The sequence below is a fragment of the Anarhichas minor genome, unplaced genomic scaffold, assembly GCF_050575085.1.
Source record: "Anarhichas minor isolate MPS153535 unplaced genomic scaffold, ASM5057508v1 ptg000056l, whole genome shotgun sequence".
Taxonomy (NCBI): domain Eukaryota; kingdom Metazoa; phylum Chordata; class Actinopteri; order Perciformes; family Anarhichadidae; genus Anarhichas; species Anarhichas minor.
Genome location: NW_027466502.1, coordinates 940,831 through 960,351, shown reverse-complemented (window position 1 = coordinate 960,351; position 19,521 = coordinate 940,831). Strand labels below are relative to the sequence as shown.

General features: G+C 30.1%; 1 protein-coding gene across 2 annotated transcripts; it reads right to left on the bottom strand.

Moving 5' to 3' along the window:
• Positions 1–172: 172 nt before the first annotated feature.
• On the bottom strand, positions 173–17,995 carry cxxc1a (CXXC finger protein 1a). 2 transcript variants are annotated; one of them, XM_076076404.1, is made up of 14 exons: positions 17,728–17,972; positions 17,129–17,277; positions 16,932–17,032; positions 16,433–16,575; positions 15,729–15,884; positions 14,937–15,125; positions 14,754–14,855; positions 14,461–14,681; positions 13,174–13,381; positions 12,629–12,739; positions 12,350–12,399; positions 12,160–12,256; positions 2,807–2,959; positions 173–1,275 (listed from the first exon to the last, which is right to left on the bottom strand). In XM_076076404.1, exons 1-14 carry the CDS (start codon positions 17,728–17,730, stop codon positions 1,129–1,131), a joined length of 1,830 nt encoding a protein of 609 aa, XP_075932519.1. In that variant the 5' UTR covers positions 17,731–17,972; the 3' UTR covers positions 173–1,128. The 2 variants fall into 2 exon arrangements, 1 of the variants encoding a protein (XP_075932519.1); XR_012947487.1 differs by lacking the exons at positions 173–1,275; positions 2,807–2,959; positions 12,160–12,256; positions 12,350–12,399 and having other exon boundaries at positions 12,635–12,739; positions 12,827–13,381; positions 17,728–17,995.
• Positions 17,996–19,521: the final 1,526 nt, after the last annotated feature.

Below are 19,521 nucleotides of genomic sequence, written 5' to 3'. Positions count from 1 at the left end.
AAATGGACCAATAGAAACTCTACTTTATGTCTCATGTTAACTGTAGTAATATTGGTTCTATATTCATATTACATATTAATATTTAATATAGAACCAGAGTTATATCTGTTACAAAGTTAAGAATCTTTGAATTAATGAATTTGAATTGAATTCCCACAAAAATCTTCAGAAATAACAAAACATCATATTTTAATGAAACATCAGTTTGAATCCAACATGAACAAATAATAAAAATATAACACTGACACAAAATGACATAAAAGAAGAACAAGTTTTAGTTATTATTCACAAGTGTTTCATGGAACAATCTTTAATAAACACAGAATAAATTGACATTATTACTATAGGTTATGTCCCTTCACAATAAAAGTCTTTATTTCAGGACACCTGAACTTGTTTGTTGATTTAAATCAAAAAGACGGAGTTATTTATGTTTCTATAATTCTTTCTTCATATTGTTGTATGATTGTGTAACTTGACTGTTGTAGTGACTGAGCAGCATTAAGCTCTTATTGTGAAACGATCATGATATAAACATCACACATGTTCTGTTTGTATTTATCCCAAAATGCATTATTGATGTACAGAATATGAAACAATTGATTCTAGTGTTTCATGACTAGTAACGGCTCCCACCAATGGACTTCTGGGTAATGTAGTATTTCAGGAATAAAACAGTATAAAAACAGAGAAAATGATTTGCGTTTATGTACAGATTTATATTTCCTGAATATTCACATTATGAATGAGAATGTAAACACATCACAGACTCTCAGAACTACAATAAAGCCTGATGACTTAAAACTACAAATTCCATCTGTTCTTTCTGATGAAACGTCATTATTGTCATGAAGGTATCATGGTGTGATGTCATCGTTTTCTCTTCATAACGTCATAAGATCTTTTTCTCAAAATAACAACAGATTATTTTCTTGTTATTATGATGCATCCATGTTTGTTTCTGTTAGTTTGAGATTAATTTAAAAGAGAAATGTTGAATAAGTCCAGGGAGCTGTAGACCTGTCTGTCCCTCAACCCGTCTACCTTTCTGTCTACCTGTCCGTCCACCTGTCTGTGTTTCTACCTTTCTGTGTCGTTGTCTGTCTTCTTGTCTATCTACCTGCCTGTCTACCTGTCCTTGGCAGAGCGCAGGTCCGTTGTGATTGGGTCGTGTTGGATGGTCTGGTGCAGCATCAGAGCCAATAAACCAGCTCGATTCGTCATCGCTGTCCTCAGATTCCTCTCCTGCTCAAACAGCTCGTCCAGCTTATACCACTGAGAGAGAGACATAAAGGGGGTAAGAGAGAGACAGAGATTCAAAAAGAGAGAGAGAGACAGAAAGGCAGAGAGTCAAAGAGAGAGACAGACAGAGAGACAGTGATTATTGTGTTTTGGACACCAGTCCTTCCAGTGATGTTAATGAAGGTTGTTGTCAATAAAGGTTGTTGTTGTCAATAAAGGTTATTGTTGTTAATGAAGGCTGTTGTTCATTAACAACAGCCTTCATTAACAACAACCTTCATTAACAACAACAACCTTCATTAACAACAGCCTTCATTAACAACAACAGCCTTCATTAACAACAACAACCTTCATTAACAACCTTAACAAAATAACAATATGAACTATAATAATATGAACTATAACAAAATAACAATATGAACTATAACAAAGTAACAATATAACAATATGTAATATAACAAAATAACAATATGAAATATAATAAAATAACATTATGAACTATAATAATATGAACTATAACAAAATAACAATATGAACTATAACAAAATAACAATATGAAATATAACAAAATAACAATATGAACTATAATAATATGAACTATAACAAAATAACAATATGAACTATAACAAAATAACAATATGAAATATAACAAAATAACAATCTGAACTATAACAAAATAACAATATGAACTATAACAAAATAACAATATGAACTATAATTGTTAAGGCTGTTGTTAATAAAGGCTGTTGTTAATAAAGGCTGTTGTTAATGAAGGCTGTTGTTAATAAAGGTTGTTGTTAATAAAGGCTGTTGTTAATAAAGGCTGTTGTTAATAAAGGCTGTTGTTGTTAATGAAGGGTGTCGTTAATAAAGGCTGTCGTTAATGAAGGCTGTTGTTAATAAAGGCTGTTGTTAATAAAGGCTGTTGTTAATGAAGGCTGTTGTTAATGAAGGCTGTTGTTAATGAAGGCTGTTGTTAATGAAGGCTGTTGTTGTTAATGAAGGCTGTTGTTGTTAATGAAGGCTGTTGTTAATGAAGGTTGTCGTTGTTAATGAAGGGTGTCGTTAATAAAGGCTGTTGTTAATAAAGGCTGTTGTTAATAAAGGCTGTTGTTAATGAAGGCTGTTGTTAATGCAGGCTGTTGTTAATGAAGACTGTTGTTAATGAAGGCTGTTGTTAATGAAGGTTGTTGTTGTTAATGAAGGCTGTTGTTAATGAAGGTTGTTGTTAATGAAGGTTGTTGTTAATGAAGGTTGTTGTTAACGAAGGCTGTTGTTAATGAAGGCTGTTGTTAATGAAGGCTGTTGTTAATAAAGGCTGTTGTTAATAAAGGCTGTTGTTAATGAAGGCTGTTGTGAATACAGGTTGTTGTTAATAAAGGCTGTTGTTCATAAAGTTTGTTGTTAATAAAGTTTGTTGTTAATAAAGGCTGTTGTTCATAAAGGCTGTTGTTAATAAAGGCTGTTGTTAATGAAGGCTGTTGTTAATGAAGGCTGTTGTTGTTAATGAAGGGTGTCGTTAATTAAGGCTGTTGTTAATGAAGGCTGTTGTTAATAAAGTTACCACTCGGACTCTCTCCAAGTCGACCTCAGCACGGCGAAGTTTCTCCCAACAATAATGTTTGTTACATTTCCTCTTCGACAGACGGCAAAACTCTCCAGTCGGCTCAAACACGTCTTTCACCAGAGGACACCCACACACCTCGTCTGCTGGGATCTGACAGGGAGACAGGGAGAGAGACAGACAGGGAGACAGGGAGAGAGATCAGTGGATCACTTTCATATTGTTATATTTCATACTGTTATATTGTTATATTTCAAATTGTTATATTGTTATATTTCATATTGTTATATTTCAAATTATTATATTGTTATATTTCATATTGTTATATTGTTATTTTGAATATTTCATATTGTTATATTGTTATATTGTTATATTTTATATTGTTATAGTTCATATTATTATAGTTCATATTGTTATTTTGTTATATTTCATATTGTTATTTTGTTATATTTTTATTTTGTTATAGTTCATATTGTTATTTTGTTATAGTTCATATTGTTATATTTCATATTGTTATTTTGTTATATTTCATAGTTATTTTGTTATATTTCATATTGTTATATTGTTATTTTCTTATATTTTATATTGTTATAGTTCATATTATTATAGTTCATATTGTTATTTTGTTATATTTCATATTGTTAATTTGTTATAGTTCATATTGTTATTTTGTTATAGTTCATATTGTTATTTTGTTATATTTCATATTGTTATTTTGTTATAGTTCATATTGTTATTTTGTTATAGTTCATATTATTATAGTTCATAATGTTATTTTGTTATATTTCATATTGTTATTTTGTTATAGTTCATATTGTTATTTTTTATATTTCATATTGTTATATTTCATATTGTTATTTTGTTATATTTCATATTGTTATATTTCATATTGTTATATTGTTATTTTGAATATTTCATATTGTTATATTGTTATATTTTATATTGTTATAGTTCATATTATTATAGTTCATATTGTTATTTTGTTATATTTCATATTGTTAATTTGTTATAGTTCATATTGTTAATTTGTTATAGTTCATATTGTTATTTTGTTATAGTTCATATTGTTATTTTGTTATATTTCATATTGTTATTTTGTTATAGTTCATATTGTTATTTTGTTATAGTTCATATTATTATAGTTCATAATGTTATTTTGTTATATTTCATATTGTTATTTTGTTATAGTTCATATTGTTATTTTTTATATTTCATATTGTTATATTTCATATTGTTATTTTGTTATATTTCATATTGTTATATTTCATATTGTTATATTGTTATTTTGAATATTTCATATTGTTATATTGTTATATTTTATATTGTTATAGTTCATATTATTATAGTTCATATTGTTATTTTGTTATAGTTCATATTGTTATTTTGTTATATTTCATATTGTTATTTTGTTATATTTCATATTGTTATTTTGTTATATTGTTATTTTGTTATAGTTCATATTGTTATTTTGTTATAGTTCATATTGTTATATTTCATATTGTTATTTTGTTATATTTCATAGTTATTTTGTTATATTTCATATTGTTATTTTGTTATATTTCATATTGTTATTTTGTTATATTTCATATTGTTATAGTTCATATTGTTATTTTGTTATATTTCATATTGTTAATTTGTTATATTTCATAGTTATTTTGTTATATTTCATATTATTTTGTTATATTGTTATTTTGTTATATTTCATATTGTTATTTTGTTATAGTTCATATTATTATAGTTCATATTGTTATTTTGATATATTACATATTGTTATTTTGTTAAAGTTCATATTGTTATTTTGTTATAGTTCATATTGTTATTTTGTAATAGTTCATATTGTTATTTTGTTATAGTTCATATTGTTATTTTGTTATAGTTCATATTGTTATTTTGTTATAGTTCATATTATTATAGTTCATATTGTTATTTTGTTATCTTACATATTGTTATTTTGTTATATTTCATATTGTTAATTTGTTATAGTTCATATTGTTATTTTATTATAGTTCATATTGTTATTTTGTTATAGTTCATATTGTTATTTTTTTATAGTTCATATTGTTATTTTGTTATACTTCATATTGTTATTTTGTTATATTTCATATTATTATTTTGTTATAGTTCATATTGTTATTTTGTTATAGTTCATATTGTTATTTTGTTATAGTTCATATTATTATAGTTCATATTGTTATTTTGTTATAGTTCATATTGTTATATTTCATATTGTTATATTTCATAGTTATTTTGTTATATTTCATATTGTTATTTTGTTATAGTTCATATTATTATAGTTCATATTGTTATTTTGTTATAGTTCATATTGTTATATTTCATATTGTTATAGTTCATATTATTATAGTTCATATTGTTATTTTGTTATATTTCATATTGTTAATTTGTTATAGTTCATATTGTTATTTTGTTATAGTTCATATTGTTATTTTGTTATAGTTCATATTGTTATTTTGTTATATTTCATATTGTTATTTTGTTATAGTTCATATTGTTATTTTGTTATAGTTCATATTATTATAGTTCATAATGTTATTTTGTTATAGTTCATATTATTATAGTTCATATTGTTATTTTGTTATATTTCATATTGTTATTTTGTTATATTGTTATTTTGTTATATTTCATATTGTTATTTTTCATATTGTTATAGTTCATATTATTATAGTTCATATTGTTATTTTGTTATATTTCATATTGTTATTTTGTTATAGTTCATATTGTTATTTTGTTATAGTTCATATTGTTATTTTGTTATAGTTCATATTATTATAGTTCATATTGTTATTTTGATATATTTCATATTGTTATTTTTTTATAGTTCATATTGTTATTTTGTTATAGTTCATATTGTTATTTTGTTATATTTCATATTGTTATTTTGTTATAGTTCATATTGTTATTTTGTTATAGTTCATATTGTTATTTTGTTATAGTTCATATTATTATAGTTCATATTGTTATTTTGTTATATTACATATTGTTATTTTGTTATAGTTCATATTGTTATTTTGTTATAGTTCATATTGTTATATTTCATATTGTTATTTTGTTATAGTTCATATTGTTATATTTCATATTGTTATAGTTCATATTATTATAGTTCATATTGTTATTTTGTTATATTTCATATTGTTATTTTGTTATATTGTTATTTTGTTATATTTCATATTGTTATTTTTCATATTGTTATAGTTCATATTATTATAGTTCATATTGTTATTTTGTTATATTTCATATTGTTATTTTGTTATAGTTCATATTGTTATTTTGTTATGTTCATATTGTTATTTTGTTATAGTTCATATTATTATAGTTCATATTGTTATTTTGATATATTTCATATTGTTATTTTGTTATATTGTTATTTTGTTATAGTTCATATTATTATAGTTCATAATGTTATTTTGTTATAGTTCATATTATTATAGTTCATATTGTTATTTTATTATATTTCATATTGTTATAGTTCATATTATTATAGTTCATATTGTTATTTTGTTATATTTCATATTGTTATTTTGTTATATTGTTATTTTGTTATATTTCATATTGTTATTTTTCATATTGTTATAGTTCATATTATTATAGTTCATATTGTTATTTTGTTATATTTCATATTGTTATTTTGTTATAGTTCATATTGTTATTTTGTTATAGTTCATATTGTTATTTTGTTATAGTTCATATTATAGTTCATATTGTTATTTTGATATATTTCATATTGTTATTTTTTTATAGTTCATATTGTTATTTTGTTATAGTTCATATTGTTATTTTGTTATATTTCATATTGTTATTTTGTTATAGTTCATATTGTTATTTTGTTATAGTTCATATTGTTATTTTGTTATAGTTCATATTATTATAGTTCATATTGTTATTTTGTTATATTACATATTGTTATTTTGTTATAGTTCATATTGTTATATTTCATATTGTTATATTTCATATTGTTATAGTTCATATTATTATAGTTCATATTGTTATTTTGTTATAGTTCATATTGTTCATTTGTTATAGTTCATATTGTTATTTTGTTATAGTTCATATTGTTATTTTGTTATAGTTCATATTGTTATTTTGTTATAGTTCATATTGTTATTTTGTTATAGTTCATATTGTTATTTTGTTATATTTCATATTGTTATTTTGTTATAGTTCATATTGTTATTTTGTTATAGTTCATATTATTATAGTTCATAATGTTATTTTGTTATATTTCATATTGTTATTTTGTTATAGTTCATATTGTTATTTTGTTATATTTCATATTGTTATATTTCATATTGTTATATTGTTATATTTCATATTGTTATAGTTCATATTATTATAGTTCATATTGTTATTTTGTTATAGTTCATATTGTTCATTTGTTATAGTTCATATTGTTATTTTGTTATAGTTCATATTGTTATTTTGTTATAGTTCATATTGTTATTTTGTTATAGTTCATATTGTTATTTTGTTATAGTTCATATTGTTATTTTGTTATATTTCATATTGTTATTTTGTTATAGTTCATATTGTTATTTTGTTATAGTTCATATTATTATAGTTCATAATGTTATTTTGTTATATTTCATATTGTTATTTTGTTATAGTTCATATTGTTATTTTGTTATATTTCATATTGTTATATTTCATATTGTTATATTGTTATATTTTATATTGTTATAGTTCATATTATTATAGTTCATATTGTTATTTTGTTATATTTCATATTGTTAATTTGTTATAGTTCATATTGTTATTTTGTTATAGTTCATATTGTTATTTTGTTATAGTTCATATTGTTATTTTGTTATATTTCATATTGTTATTTTGTTATAGTTCATATTGTTATTTTGTTATAGTTCATATTATTATAGTTCATAATGTTATTTTGTTATATTTCATATTGTTATTTTGTTATAGTTCATATTGTTATTTTTTATATTTCATATTGTTATATTTCATATTGTTATTTTGTTATATTTCATATTGTTATATTTCATATTGTTATATTGTTATTTTGAATATTTCATATTGTTATATTGTTATATTTTATATTGTTATAGTTCATATTATTATAGTTCATATTGTTATTTTGTTATAGTTCATATTGTTATTTTGTTATATTTCATATTGTTATTTTGTTATATTTCATATTGTTATTTTGTTATATTGTTATTTTGTTATAGTTCATATTGTTATTTTGTTATAGTTCATATTGTTATATTTCATATTGTTATTTTGTTATATTTCATAGTTATTTTGTTATATTTCATATTGTTATTTTGTTATATTTCATATTGTTATTTTGTTATATTTCATATTGTTATAGTTCATATTGTTATTTTGTTACATTTCATATTGTTAATTTGTTATATTTCATAGTTATTTTGTTATATTTCATATTGTTATAGTTCATATTGTTATTTTGTTATATTTCATATTGTTATTTTGTTATAGTTCATATTATTATAGTTCATATTGTTATTTTGATATATTACATATTGTTATTTTGTTAAAGTTCATATTGTTATTTTGTTATAGTTCATATTGTTATTTTGTTATAGTTGATATTGTTATTTTGTTATAGTTCATATTGTTATTTTGTTATAGTTCATATTATTATAGTTCATATTGTTATTTTGTTATCTTACATATTGTTATTTTGTTATATTTCATATTGTTAATTTGTTATAGTTCATATTGTTATTTTGTTATAGTTCATATTATTATAGTTCATATTGTTATTTTGTTATCTTACATATTGTTATTTTGTTATATTTCATATTGTTAATTTGTTATAGTTCATATTGTTATTTTATTATAGTTCATATTGTTATTTTGTTATAGTTCATATTGTTATTTTTTTATAGTTCATATTGTTATTTTGTTATACTTCATATTGTTATTTTGTTATATTTCATATTGTTATTTTGTTATAGTTCATATTGTTATTTTGTTATAGTTCATATTGTTATTTTGTTATAGTTCATATTATTATAGTTCATATTGTTATTTTGTTATCTTACATATTGTTATTTTGTTATATTTCATATTGTTAATTTGTTATAGTTCATATTGTTATTTTATTATAGTTCATATTGTTATTTTGTTATAGTTCATATTGTTATTTTTTTATAGTTCATATTGTTATTTTGTTATACTTCATATTGTTATTTTGTTATACTTCATATTGTTATTTTGTTATAGTTCATATTATTATAGTTCATAATGTTATTTTGTTATAGTTCATATTGTTATTTTATTATATTTCATATTGTTAGAGTTCATATTATTATAGTTCATATTGTTATTTTGTTATATTTCATATTATTATTTAGTTATATTGTTATTTTGTTATATTTCATATTGTTATTTTTCATATTGTTATAGTTCATATTGTTATTTTGTTATAGTTCATATTGTTATTTTGTTATAGTTCATATTGTTATTTTGTTATAGTTCATATTGTTATATTTCATATTGTTATTTTGTTATATTTCATAGTTATTTTGTTATATTTCATATTGTTATTTTGTTATAGTTCATATTATTATAGTTCATATTGTTATTTTGTTATATTTCATATTGTTAATTTGTTATAGTTCATATTGTTATTTTGTTGTAGTTCATATTGTTATATTTCATATTGTTATAGTTCATATTATTATAGTTCATATTGTTATTTTGTTATAGTTCATATTGTTAATTTGTTATAGTTCATATTGTTATTTTGTTATAGTTCATATTGTTATTTTGTTATAGTTCATATTGTTATTTTGTTATATTTCATATTGTTATTTTGTTATAGTTCATATTGTTATTTTGTTATAGTTCATATTATTATAGTTCATAATGTTATTTTGTTATATTTCATATTGTTATTTTGTTATAGTTCATATTGTTTTTTGTTATATTTCATATTGTTATTTTGTTATAGTTCATATTGTTATTTTGTTATAGTTCATATTGTTATTTTGTTATATTTCATATTGTTATTTTGTTATAGTTCATATTGTTATTTTGTTATAGTTCATATTGTTATTTTGTTATAGTTCATATTATTATAGTTCATATTGTTATTTTGTTATATTTCATATTGTTATAGTTCATATTATTATAGTTCATATTGTTATTTTGTTATATTTCATATTGTTATTTTGTTATGTTATTTTGTTATATTTCATATTGTTATTTTTCATATTGTTATAGTTCATATTATTATATTTCATATTGTTATTTTGTTATAGTTCATATTGTTATTTTGTTATATTTCATATTGTTATTTTGTTATTGTTCATATTGTTATTTTGTTATAGTTCATATTGTTATTTTGTTATAGTTCATATTGTTATTTTGTTATATTTCATATTGTTATTTTGTTATAGTTCATATTGTTATTTTGTTATAGTTCATATTATTATAGTTCATATTGTTATTTTATTATATTTCATATTGTTATAGTTCATATTATTATAGTTCATATTGTTATTTTGTTATATTTCATATTGTTATTTTGTTATAGTTCATATTGTTATTTTGTTATAGTTCATATTGTTATTTTGTTATAGTTCATATTATTATAGTTCATATTGTTATTTTGTTATATTACATATTGTTATTTTGTTATAGTTCATATTGTTATTTTGTTATATTTCATATTGTTAAGTTGTTATAGTTCATATTGTTATTTTGTTATAGTTCATATTGTTATTTTGTTATAGTTCATATTGTTATTTTGTTATAGTTCATATTATTATAGTTCATATTGTTATTTTGTTATATTACATATTGTTATTTTGTTATAGTTCATATTGTTATTTTGTTATAGTTCATATTATTATAGTTCATATTGTTATTTTGATATATTTCATATTGTTATTTTTTCATAGTTCATATTGTTATTTTGTTATATTTCATATTGTTATTTTGTTATAGTTCATATTGTTATTTTGTTATAGTTCATATTGTTATTTTTTATAGTTCATATTGTTATTTTGTTATATTTCATATTGTTATTTTGTTATATTGTTATTTTGTTATAGTTCATATTGTTATTTTGTTGTAGTTCATATTGTTATAGTTCATATTGTTATTTTGTTATAGTTCATATTGTTATTTTGTTATATTTCATATTGTTATATTGTTATTTTGTTATAGTTCATATTGTTATTTTGTTATAGTTCATATTGTTATATTTCATATTGTTATTTTGTTATATTTCATAGTTATTTTGTTATATTTCATATTGTTATTTTGTTATAGTTCATATTATTATAGTTCATATTGTTATTTTGTTATATTTCATATTGTTAATTTGTTATAGTTCATATTGTTATTTTGTTATAGTTCATATTGTTATATTTCATATTGTTATAGTTCATATTATTATAGTTCATATTGTTATTTTGTTATATTTCATATTGTTAATTTGTTATAGTTCATATTGTTATTTTGTTATAGTTCATATTGTTATTTTGTTATAGTTCATATTGTTATTTTGTTATATTTCATATTGTTATTTTGTTATAGTTCATATTGTTATTTTGTTATAGTTCATATTGTTATTTTTTATAGTTCATATTGTTATTTTGTTATATTTCATATTGTTATTTTGTTATATTGTTATTTTGTTATAGTTCATATTGTTATTTTGTTGTAGTTCATATTGTTATAGTTCATATTGTTATTTTGTTATAGTTCATATTGTTATTTTGTTATATTTCATATTGTTATATTGTTATTTTGTTATAGTTCATATTGTTATTTTGTTATAGTTCATATTGTTATATTTCATATTGTTATTTTGTTATATTTCATAGTTATTTTGTTATATTTCATATTGTTATTTTGTTATAGTTCATATTATTATAGTTCATATTGTTATTTTGTTATATTTCATATTGTTAATTTGTTATAGTTCATATTGTTATTTTGTTATAGTTCATATTGTTATATTTCATATTGTTATAGTTCATATTATTATAGTTCATATTGTTATTTTGTTATATTTCATATTGTTAATTTGTTATAGTTCATATTGTTATTTTGTTATAGTTCATATTGTTATTTTGTTATAGTTCATATTGTTATTTTGTTATATTTCATATTGTTATTTTGTTATAGTTCATATTGTTATTTTGTTATAGTTCATATTATTATAGTTCATATTGTTATTTTGTTATAGTTCACATTGTTATTTTTTATATTTCATATTGTTATTTTGTTATATTTCATTTTGTTATATTTCATATTGTTATTTTGTTTAATTGGGTTTCCAACTGAATGAAAAAGCTTTACTGCTCTGCTGAATGATGACAGAGTGGTGACCTGTCTGATGGTACCTTTGGATCTCTGGAGTGTTCAGGACACAGAACCTGCAGCCGCTTACAGTACGTCTTACTCTGAGGGTTATACACATCACAGAACAACCGGGTCGCGCTGAAACACAGACACACACATGAGAGACAGACAGGTTTTATTCGGACAGCAATATACTGTTGAAAACACAGACAGACAGACAGGTGATCTTACCCCTCTATTCGTGTTGGGTACATGGAGCCAAACGATGTCTGACTCTCATACTGTTGAACACAGAGACACAGAGAGACAGACAGCTGTGATTAGCTTTCTATTGGCTGGTAAACCTGTCAATCCCCAGTGTGAACAGATACATTCTCTTTCATACAACTACAGAAACAGTGTTGGTATTATGGGATGTCTGTGCTGGCTCTGACACCTTGGACCAAAACCACCACAGGAAGCGGCTGATTGGTTGTAATCTGGTGTTTCCTGTTAAACAGACACACTGACCTTAGCATAGCATCTCTCCATGTGTCTCAGAGCCACCTTCGGGTTGACGGGGTGACTGCAGGAAACACAGAAGACCTGCAGGTCTGTGTCCTCACTGTCACCTTCAGTCACCTGGAGAGAGAGAGAGACAGAGACAGAGACAGACATTACATTTACATTACAGTCATTTAGCAGACGCTTTTATCCAAAGCGACTTACAAATCAGATTCTATCAAGTAGGCACAGCCACGGGAGCAATTTTGGGGTTAAGTGTCTTGCTCAAGGACACATCAACATGTGGAGCCGGAGCCAGGGATCGAACCGCTGATTCTCCGATTGAAGGTCGACCCTGCTCTCCACTTAGCCAGTCGCCACCAGACAGAGAGATAGACAGACAGACAGAGAGACAGAGATAGAGACACAGAAAGAGAGACAGACAGAGAGACATACATATAGAGACACAGACAGATAGAGAGACAGACAGATATAGAGAAAGACAGAGAGAGACATGTCAGATAAGAATGATGAATACAACTGAAAGTTAACTGTCTGTCTTCCTGTCTCACCTCCTCGTGATGTTGGACCTGCTGCTGCTTGGCGTTGGTGATGATACCTTCGAGCTCGTGGAAACGTTTCTCCATCAGAGTGAGGCGGAGCCTCGCTGCCTGCTGCTCCTTCCTGATTCGCTCCAGCTGTCTCCGGCCCATTTCCTCTGCAACGCACGGACTCTGCTGCCACTGCTGGATCCTCTGAGGAAGGATCTCATAGATACGACTGACAGAGAGACAGGCAGACAGACAGGCAGGGAGACAGAGACTCAGACACAGACATCAGTCTGTTTATAAGACAGCTCAGTGGAGACAGCTTCACTTTGATTGTGTTTCTAACTGGTCAATGTGTTGTTGTTGACCCGTTTGTGTCGTTGTTGTTGACCCGTTTGTGTCGTTGTTGTTGTTGACCCGTTTGTGTCGTCGTTGTTGTTGACCCGTTTGTGTCGTTGTTGTTGACCCGTTTGTGTCGTTGTTGTTGACCCGTTTGTGTCGTTGTTGATAACCCGTTTGTGTCGTTGTTGTTGACCCGTTTGTGTCGTTGTTGTTGACCCGTTTGTGTCGTTGTTGTTGACCCGTTTGTGTCGTTGTTGATAACCCGTTTGTGTCGTTGTTGATGACCCGTTTGTGTCGTTGTTGTTGACCCGTTTGTGTCGTTGTTGTTGACCCGTTTGTGTCGTTGTTGTTGACCCGTTTGTGTCGTTGTTGACGACCCGTTTGTGTCATTGTTGACCCGTTTGTGTCGTTGTTGTTGACCCGTTTGTGTCGTTGTTGTTGACCCGTTTGTGTCGTTGTTGTTGACCCGTTTGTGTCGTTGTTGTTGACCCGTTTGTGTCGTTGTTGTTGACCCATTTGTGTCGTTGTTGTTGACCCGTTTGTGTCATTGTTGACCCGTTTGTGTCGTTGTTGTTGACCCGTTTGTGTCGTTGTTGTTGACCCGTTTGTGTCGTTGTTGTTGACCCGTTTGTGTCGTTGTTGTTGACCCGTTTGTGTCGTTGTTGTTGACCCGTTTGTGTCGTTGTTGTTGACCCGTTTGTGTCGTTGTTGTTGACCCGTTTGTGTCGTTGTTGTTGACCCGTTTGTGTAGTTATTGTTGACCCGTTTGTGTCGTTGTTGTTGACCCGTTTGTGTCGTTGTTGTTGACCCGTTTGTGTCGTTGTTGTTGACCCGTTTGTGTCGTTGTTGTTGACCCGTTTGTGTCGTTGTTGTTGACCCGTTTGTGTCGTTGTTGATAACCCGTTTGTATCGTTGTTGTTGTTGACTTGTTTGTGTTGTTGTTGACTTGTTTGTGTCATTGTGACTCACTTGGTTGCGAGTTTCATGCCACAGTCCTCTGAACAGTACTTGGAGCTGGTCCTTGCCAGTTGGACACATCCTGGTCCCAGACACTGACGCACAGCCCCGCCCACCTCCTTAGCCCCGCCCTCTCCTCCCCCCCGCTCGCTGTGACGCACCCGCTCCCTGTGGCGCTGCTTGGCTTTGTGACGGCGAGGCTTCACCTCCTCTTTAGGAGCAGAGACGGACTTCTGCAGTGGAGGACAGGTGAGTTAGTGAATGAGGTCATCAAGCAGGTGATCTGTGACATCATCGGTCCTCACCTTCTTCTCCGGCTTCTTCTCTCGTCTCTTGACGTGTTTCACCTTCACAGCCTTCTTCCTCAAGGAGTCCGACTGAGCGTCCTCTTCCTCGCTGTGCCACACCTGCAGACAGGAAGACGCATGACATCACCACACAGGAAGTGCCTGTTCTGGCAGCTGATTGGTTCAGAAACGTGTACTGACCAGGTCTCTGTATCCGGCGGCTCTGTACTGCTCATACAGCTCCAGCTCGCTCTCACTGAAGGCCACGTCTTCATCCTCCTCCTCTTCATCCTCCTCGTCCTCTGTCTGATACCCCGCCCCTTTCCTCGACAGGCCGCGCCCCCTGACGCCGCTTCGACTCATCTCCTCCTCTTTGACACGAAGCATCTTCTACTCAGAGATCAAAAACTAATCAATACCAACATCACCATCAGAGAAAAATGACCCATCATCAATAAAACATCTTTAATATCTGAACGATCTCATGAATCATATCAAGTTCAAGCGATTTCGCCGTCGCCATCTTGTTTTTTTGCAACCAGTGAACAGGAAGTGACCATATGTGGACTGAGGAGGAGTGATGTAGAGACGCCGTATACGTCTCTGGTAGAGACCTGTCAATCACCGTGTAGCCCCGCCCTAAAGCATCCCCTGCTTTATGGTCTGTTTGACTCTAAATGGACCATAATGTACTAAATGAACATCATGCTGTATTGAAGAAGACTTGAAACTAGAGATTGAGACCATAACCTCATGTTTACAATGTTTACTGAGGTAATAAATCAAGAGAGAAGTAGAGTCATTTTCTCATAGACTTCTATACAACCAGAGGAGTCGCCCCCTGCTGGACACTAGAGAGAATGCAGCTTTAACACATGAAGCTTTGACTTCATAATGTTATAAAGTGTTATACATTGAAATGTTATGTATATGTAAATATATCTATATATTTATATATAGATATATTTATAGACATATAAACCTGAGACTCACCCGAGCTCGGACTTCACACTGCCGCTGACGACACTTCTGTCGGATCTTGTTGGGTCCTCCGAACTTCTTCATGTCTTTACAGAAGTCACACTGAGAGCAGTCCTCCGTCCTCAGACAGGCGTCACACTCCCCACACATCCGGGCCGAGCGCTTGATCTGGATCACAAAGAAACCACATATAATATAATATAAATATATGGTTCATCCACTGCCGGGTCACAGGGACAGCAGGGTGGTCCAGAGGTCCCTGTGACCCGGGTAAGCCTTCCCAAGACCAGAAGATTCTGGTTTACTACCAACTGGACGAACCCAAAAAAAACTCCAAAGGGTGGAGTCCAGGAGGATCCAGACCAGATCCCAGGTCCCTTTAGACCTAAAGCAGCGTCTCTCAGACCGTGTTCACTCTACGAGCAACAGAACCACATCGTCTGCAAAGAGACGGATTTCTGAAGTCCTCAAACCGGACCCTCTCCTCCCCCAGGTGGACCATGAGATCCATGAAGACCACAAACAGGATCGGTGACTAGGGCCGACCTGGACCCAGTTCTCACTTTGACCCAGGTACCCCGTATTACCACAGTACCCCCCCACAGGACTCTTAAAGGACCACGGTCCTCGGCCTTCTCCGGGTCTACAGATCACATGTAGACTGGAAGAACTCCACCTGTGAGCCCCGCCCCCTGTCGGTCTAGTTGCCAGGTTACCTGTGAGCCCCGCCTCCTGTCAATCTTAAAATGGGGGGTGGAGCTCCCGTCTCCATCAGGTTTGTCCTCCCTCTCTGTCTCCGACTCTTTCTCCTCCTTCGTCTTCTTCAGACGGTATTTAATCTCCAGAGACGAGTCTTTGTCTGCAGGCGGCAAAACACACAGCTAACAGCTAACACACAGCTAACAGCTAACACACAGCTAACACACAGCTAACAGCTAACACACAGCTAACAGCTAACGCACAGCTAACACACAGCTAATGCACAGCTAACAGCTAACACACAGCTAACAGCTAACACACAGCTAAAACACAGCTAACAGCTATAATATTCATAACTATGTCTCCATCAGTGTTTCTACAAACTCTGGTTCGGGTACCTGAAGGCACCACGGTACTCAACTAGACTACCTCAGTGTTTCTACAGACTCTGGTTGGGTTCCCTGAAGGTACCACTAGACTACGTTACTGCTCCTTTAAGACGTCTACTTCACTGACCTCTGCACGACGGACAAAACCAAACTCTGATGGATTTTGCTGCTTTCTCTGAAACTCCAACACAGTGTCCATGAAACCACTCAGTACAGCTGTCGCACCCTCTGACAGACAGACAGGAAGAGAGACAGACAGGTTAGTGTAAATGTTCTGATGTTCATTGATTCTTCATATTTTTTATAAACTTTAGGTTTTTTTACATCATGAAACAGTTGATGTCTGGTTTCCTGCAGAGACAGTAGACCGGACCTTTGGGGGTCTTCAGGGTCTTCATGGTGGTCTTCATCTCTTCTTCTCCTCCTCCTTCCTCCTCCTCCTCAGGGCCCCCCTCTGCTCCTGCAGCCTCCGACTGAGGGAAACAAGAGACACATCTAAGTAAGACCGCTGGTCTTACTAGACCCAGACTCACATCAGACCAGGTCTACATTAAAGACCACCGTGTGTGTGTGAGTGAGCGAGTTAGTGTGTGAGAGTGAGTGAGTGAGTGAGTGTGTGTGTGTGTGAGTTAGTGTGTGAGAGTGAGTGAGTGTGTGTGTGAGAGTGAGTGAGTGTGTGTGTGTGCGTGTGTGTGTGCGAGTGTGTGTGTGTGTGAGTGAGTGTGCGTGAGTGTGAGTGAGTGTGCGTGTGTGTCTGCGTGTGTGTGTGTGAGTGTGTGTGTGAGTGTGTGTGTGTGAGTGAGTGTGTGTGTGTGCGTGTGTGTGTGCGAGTGTGAGTGTGCGCGTGTGTGTGTGAGTGTGCGTGAGAGATGCTGCAGGTTCTCCTCCATCTGCCTGAGAAGAAGCTCATGAAGAAGACTCACCATGCGGAAGCTGCAGCTGCTTCACACGCAGAAGAAGAGTCGGTCCTCCGGTGGAGTCCTCACGAGACCTCCGGTTACATTTCACTCTTTTTCATTGAGAAGAAAATCTGTTCTTTGTTTCCGCTTCTTCGTCTTCTTCGTCTTCTTCTTCTGTGCGCAAAATGAAAGCGGCAGCAGTGAGACGGAGTCCGCTGCTGCAGCGACACCTGCAGGACGGAGACAGAACCACAGACCGGCTCAGTCCGGACCCGGGTATAGAGTAATTTATGTGATATGAAGCACAGTGGATAATAATAATAATAATAATTATAAACATGATAATATAAATAATAATAATATAATAATTACTGAAACACTGAGTCACACTCAAACAACACTAATCTTTCTACAAAACGTCTTGTTGTTAATATTGTTATTATTTTATATTAATTATAATATATTTCATTCATAAAATATTAATAACGGATATATTGTCTGTAAGGAAATTAAATCTATGATATATGATATATTTATTAATAATAATAACAATGATAATAATCATAAATATAATAATCATGATTACACTAATGATCATTATTATATTCATTAGTAGTATAAAGAACCTTTAAACACACTGGACTCCACCCTCCTGTTGAGTTATTCGTGTGTGTTAGTGTGTGTGTGTGTCTAACATCATAAACAATAACAATACACGCGCCTTATTTGCTACCGTCGACAGGCTAACAAACCCTCCAGTGTCAGTAGCTGCTGAGCTCCAATCCACCTGCCATGCAATCAAGCAGTCAGTGCCTCCACACCAACCACAGGATGTGTGTTGTCCCATCTCTGAATAACATCCATTCAAACATCATGACACAATTTCATTCAATCGACCGTAGACGCCTAGAATACATGATACAACATCTGAAGTCATCCTCCTGCTGCTTGGATATTCTACCAACACACTTCTTATTAAATATTTCAAACTGCACGACCACTGATCTCTTACACATTGTAAACACATCCCTTCTCTCAGGTGTCTTCCCACAAGCCCTAAAACCTGCAGTTATTAAACCGCTCCTAAAGAAGGCTAGTTTAGACTCCGCAAAAATGAACAATGACAGAACAATATCAAACCTCCCATTGTTAAGTAAGATAATTCTTAAGCGTTCTTGGCCGTAAATAACTGCTTTGATGTCTTCAGTCAGGCTTTCGACAGCACCACAGCACTGAAACTGCTCTTGTTCAGGTTCTCAACGACATCCACTTAAACACAGACAATGGCAGAAATTCAGTCTTAGTATTACTGGATCTCAGTGCTGCATTCGACACGGTCGACCATGACATACTCCTAGAAAGACTAAACATCTGGGTGGGACTCTCTGCACAGCACTCAACTGGTTTGAATCCTACTTGAAGGACCGAGAATACTTTGTGTCTGTAGCTAATTACACATCAGAGCTGACTAAAATGACGTGGTGTTCCCCAAGGTTCAATACTGGGGCCTCTTCTGTTCAACATCTACATGCTTCCACTAGCTCAGATTATGGAAAACAACAAAGTGTGTTATCATAATTATGCAGACGACACACAAATCTACATAACTATATCACCAGGGGACTATAATCCCATACAAGGGCTGGGTAATGCATTGAACATGTCTCTACATGGTGCGTTCACTGTCTCTGTCCTCACGTCTACATGGTGCGTTCACCGTCTCTGTCCTCATGTCCCTACATGGTGCGTTCACTGTCTCTGTCCTCACGTCTACATGGTGCGTTCACCGTCTCTGTCCTCATGTCCCTACATGGTGCG

Bases quoted from the DNA above. Each gene is read 5' to 3' on its own strand.
- cxxc1a (XM_076076404.1), bottom strand. The intron at 12,400-12,628 runs GTCAGTGTGTCT...TGTGTTCAACAG, and splicing joins TGGAGAGATGCTATGCTAAG to TATGAGAGTCAGACATCGTT. The intron at 1,276-2,806 runs GTAACTTTATTA...TCTCTCTCTCAG, and splicing joins ACTTGGAGAGAGTCCGAGTG to TGGTATAAGCTGGACGAGCT.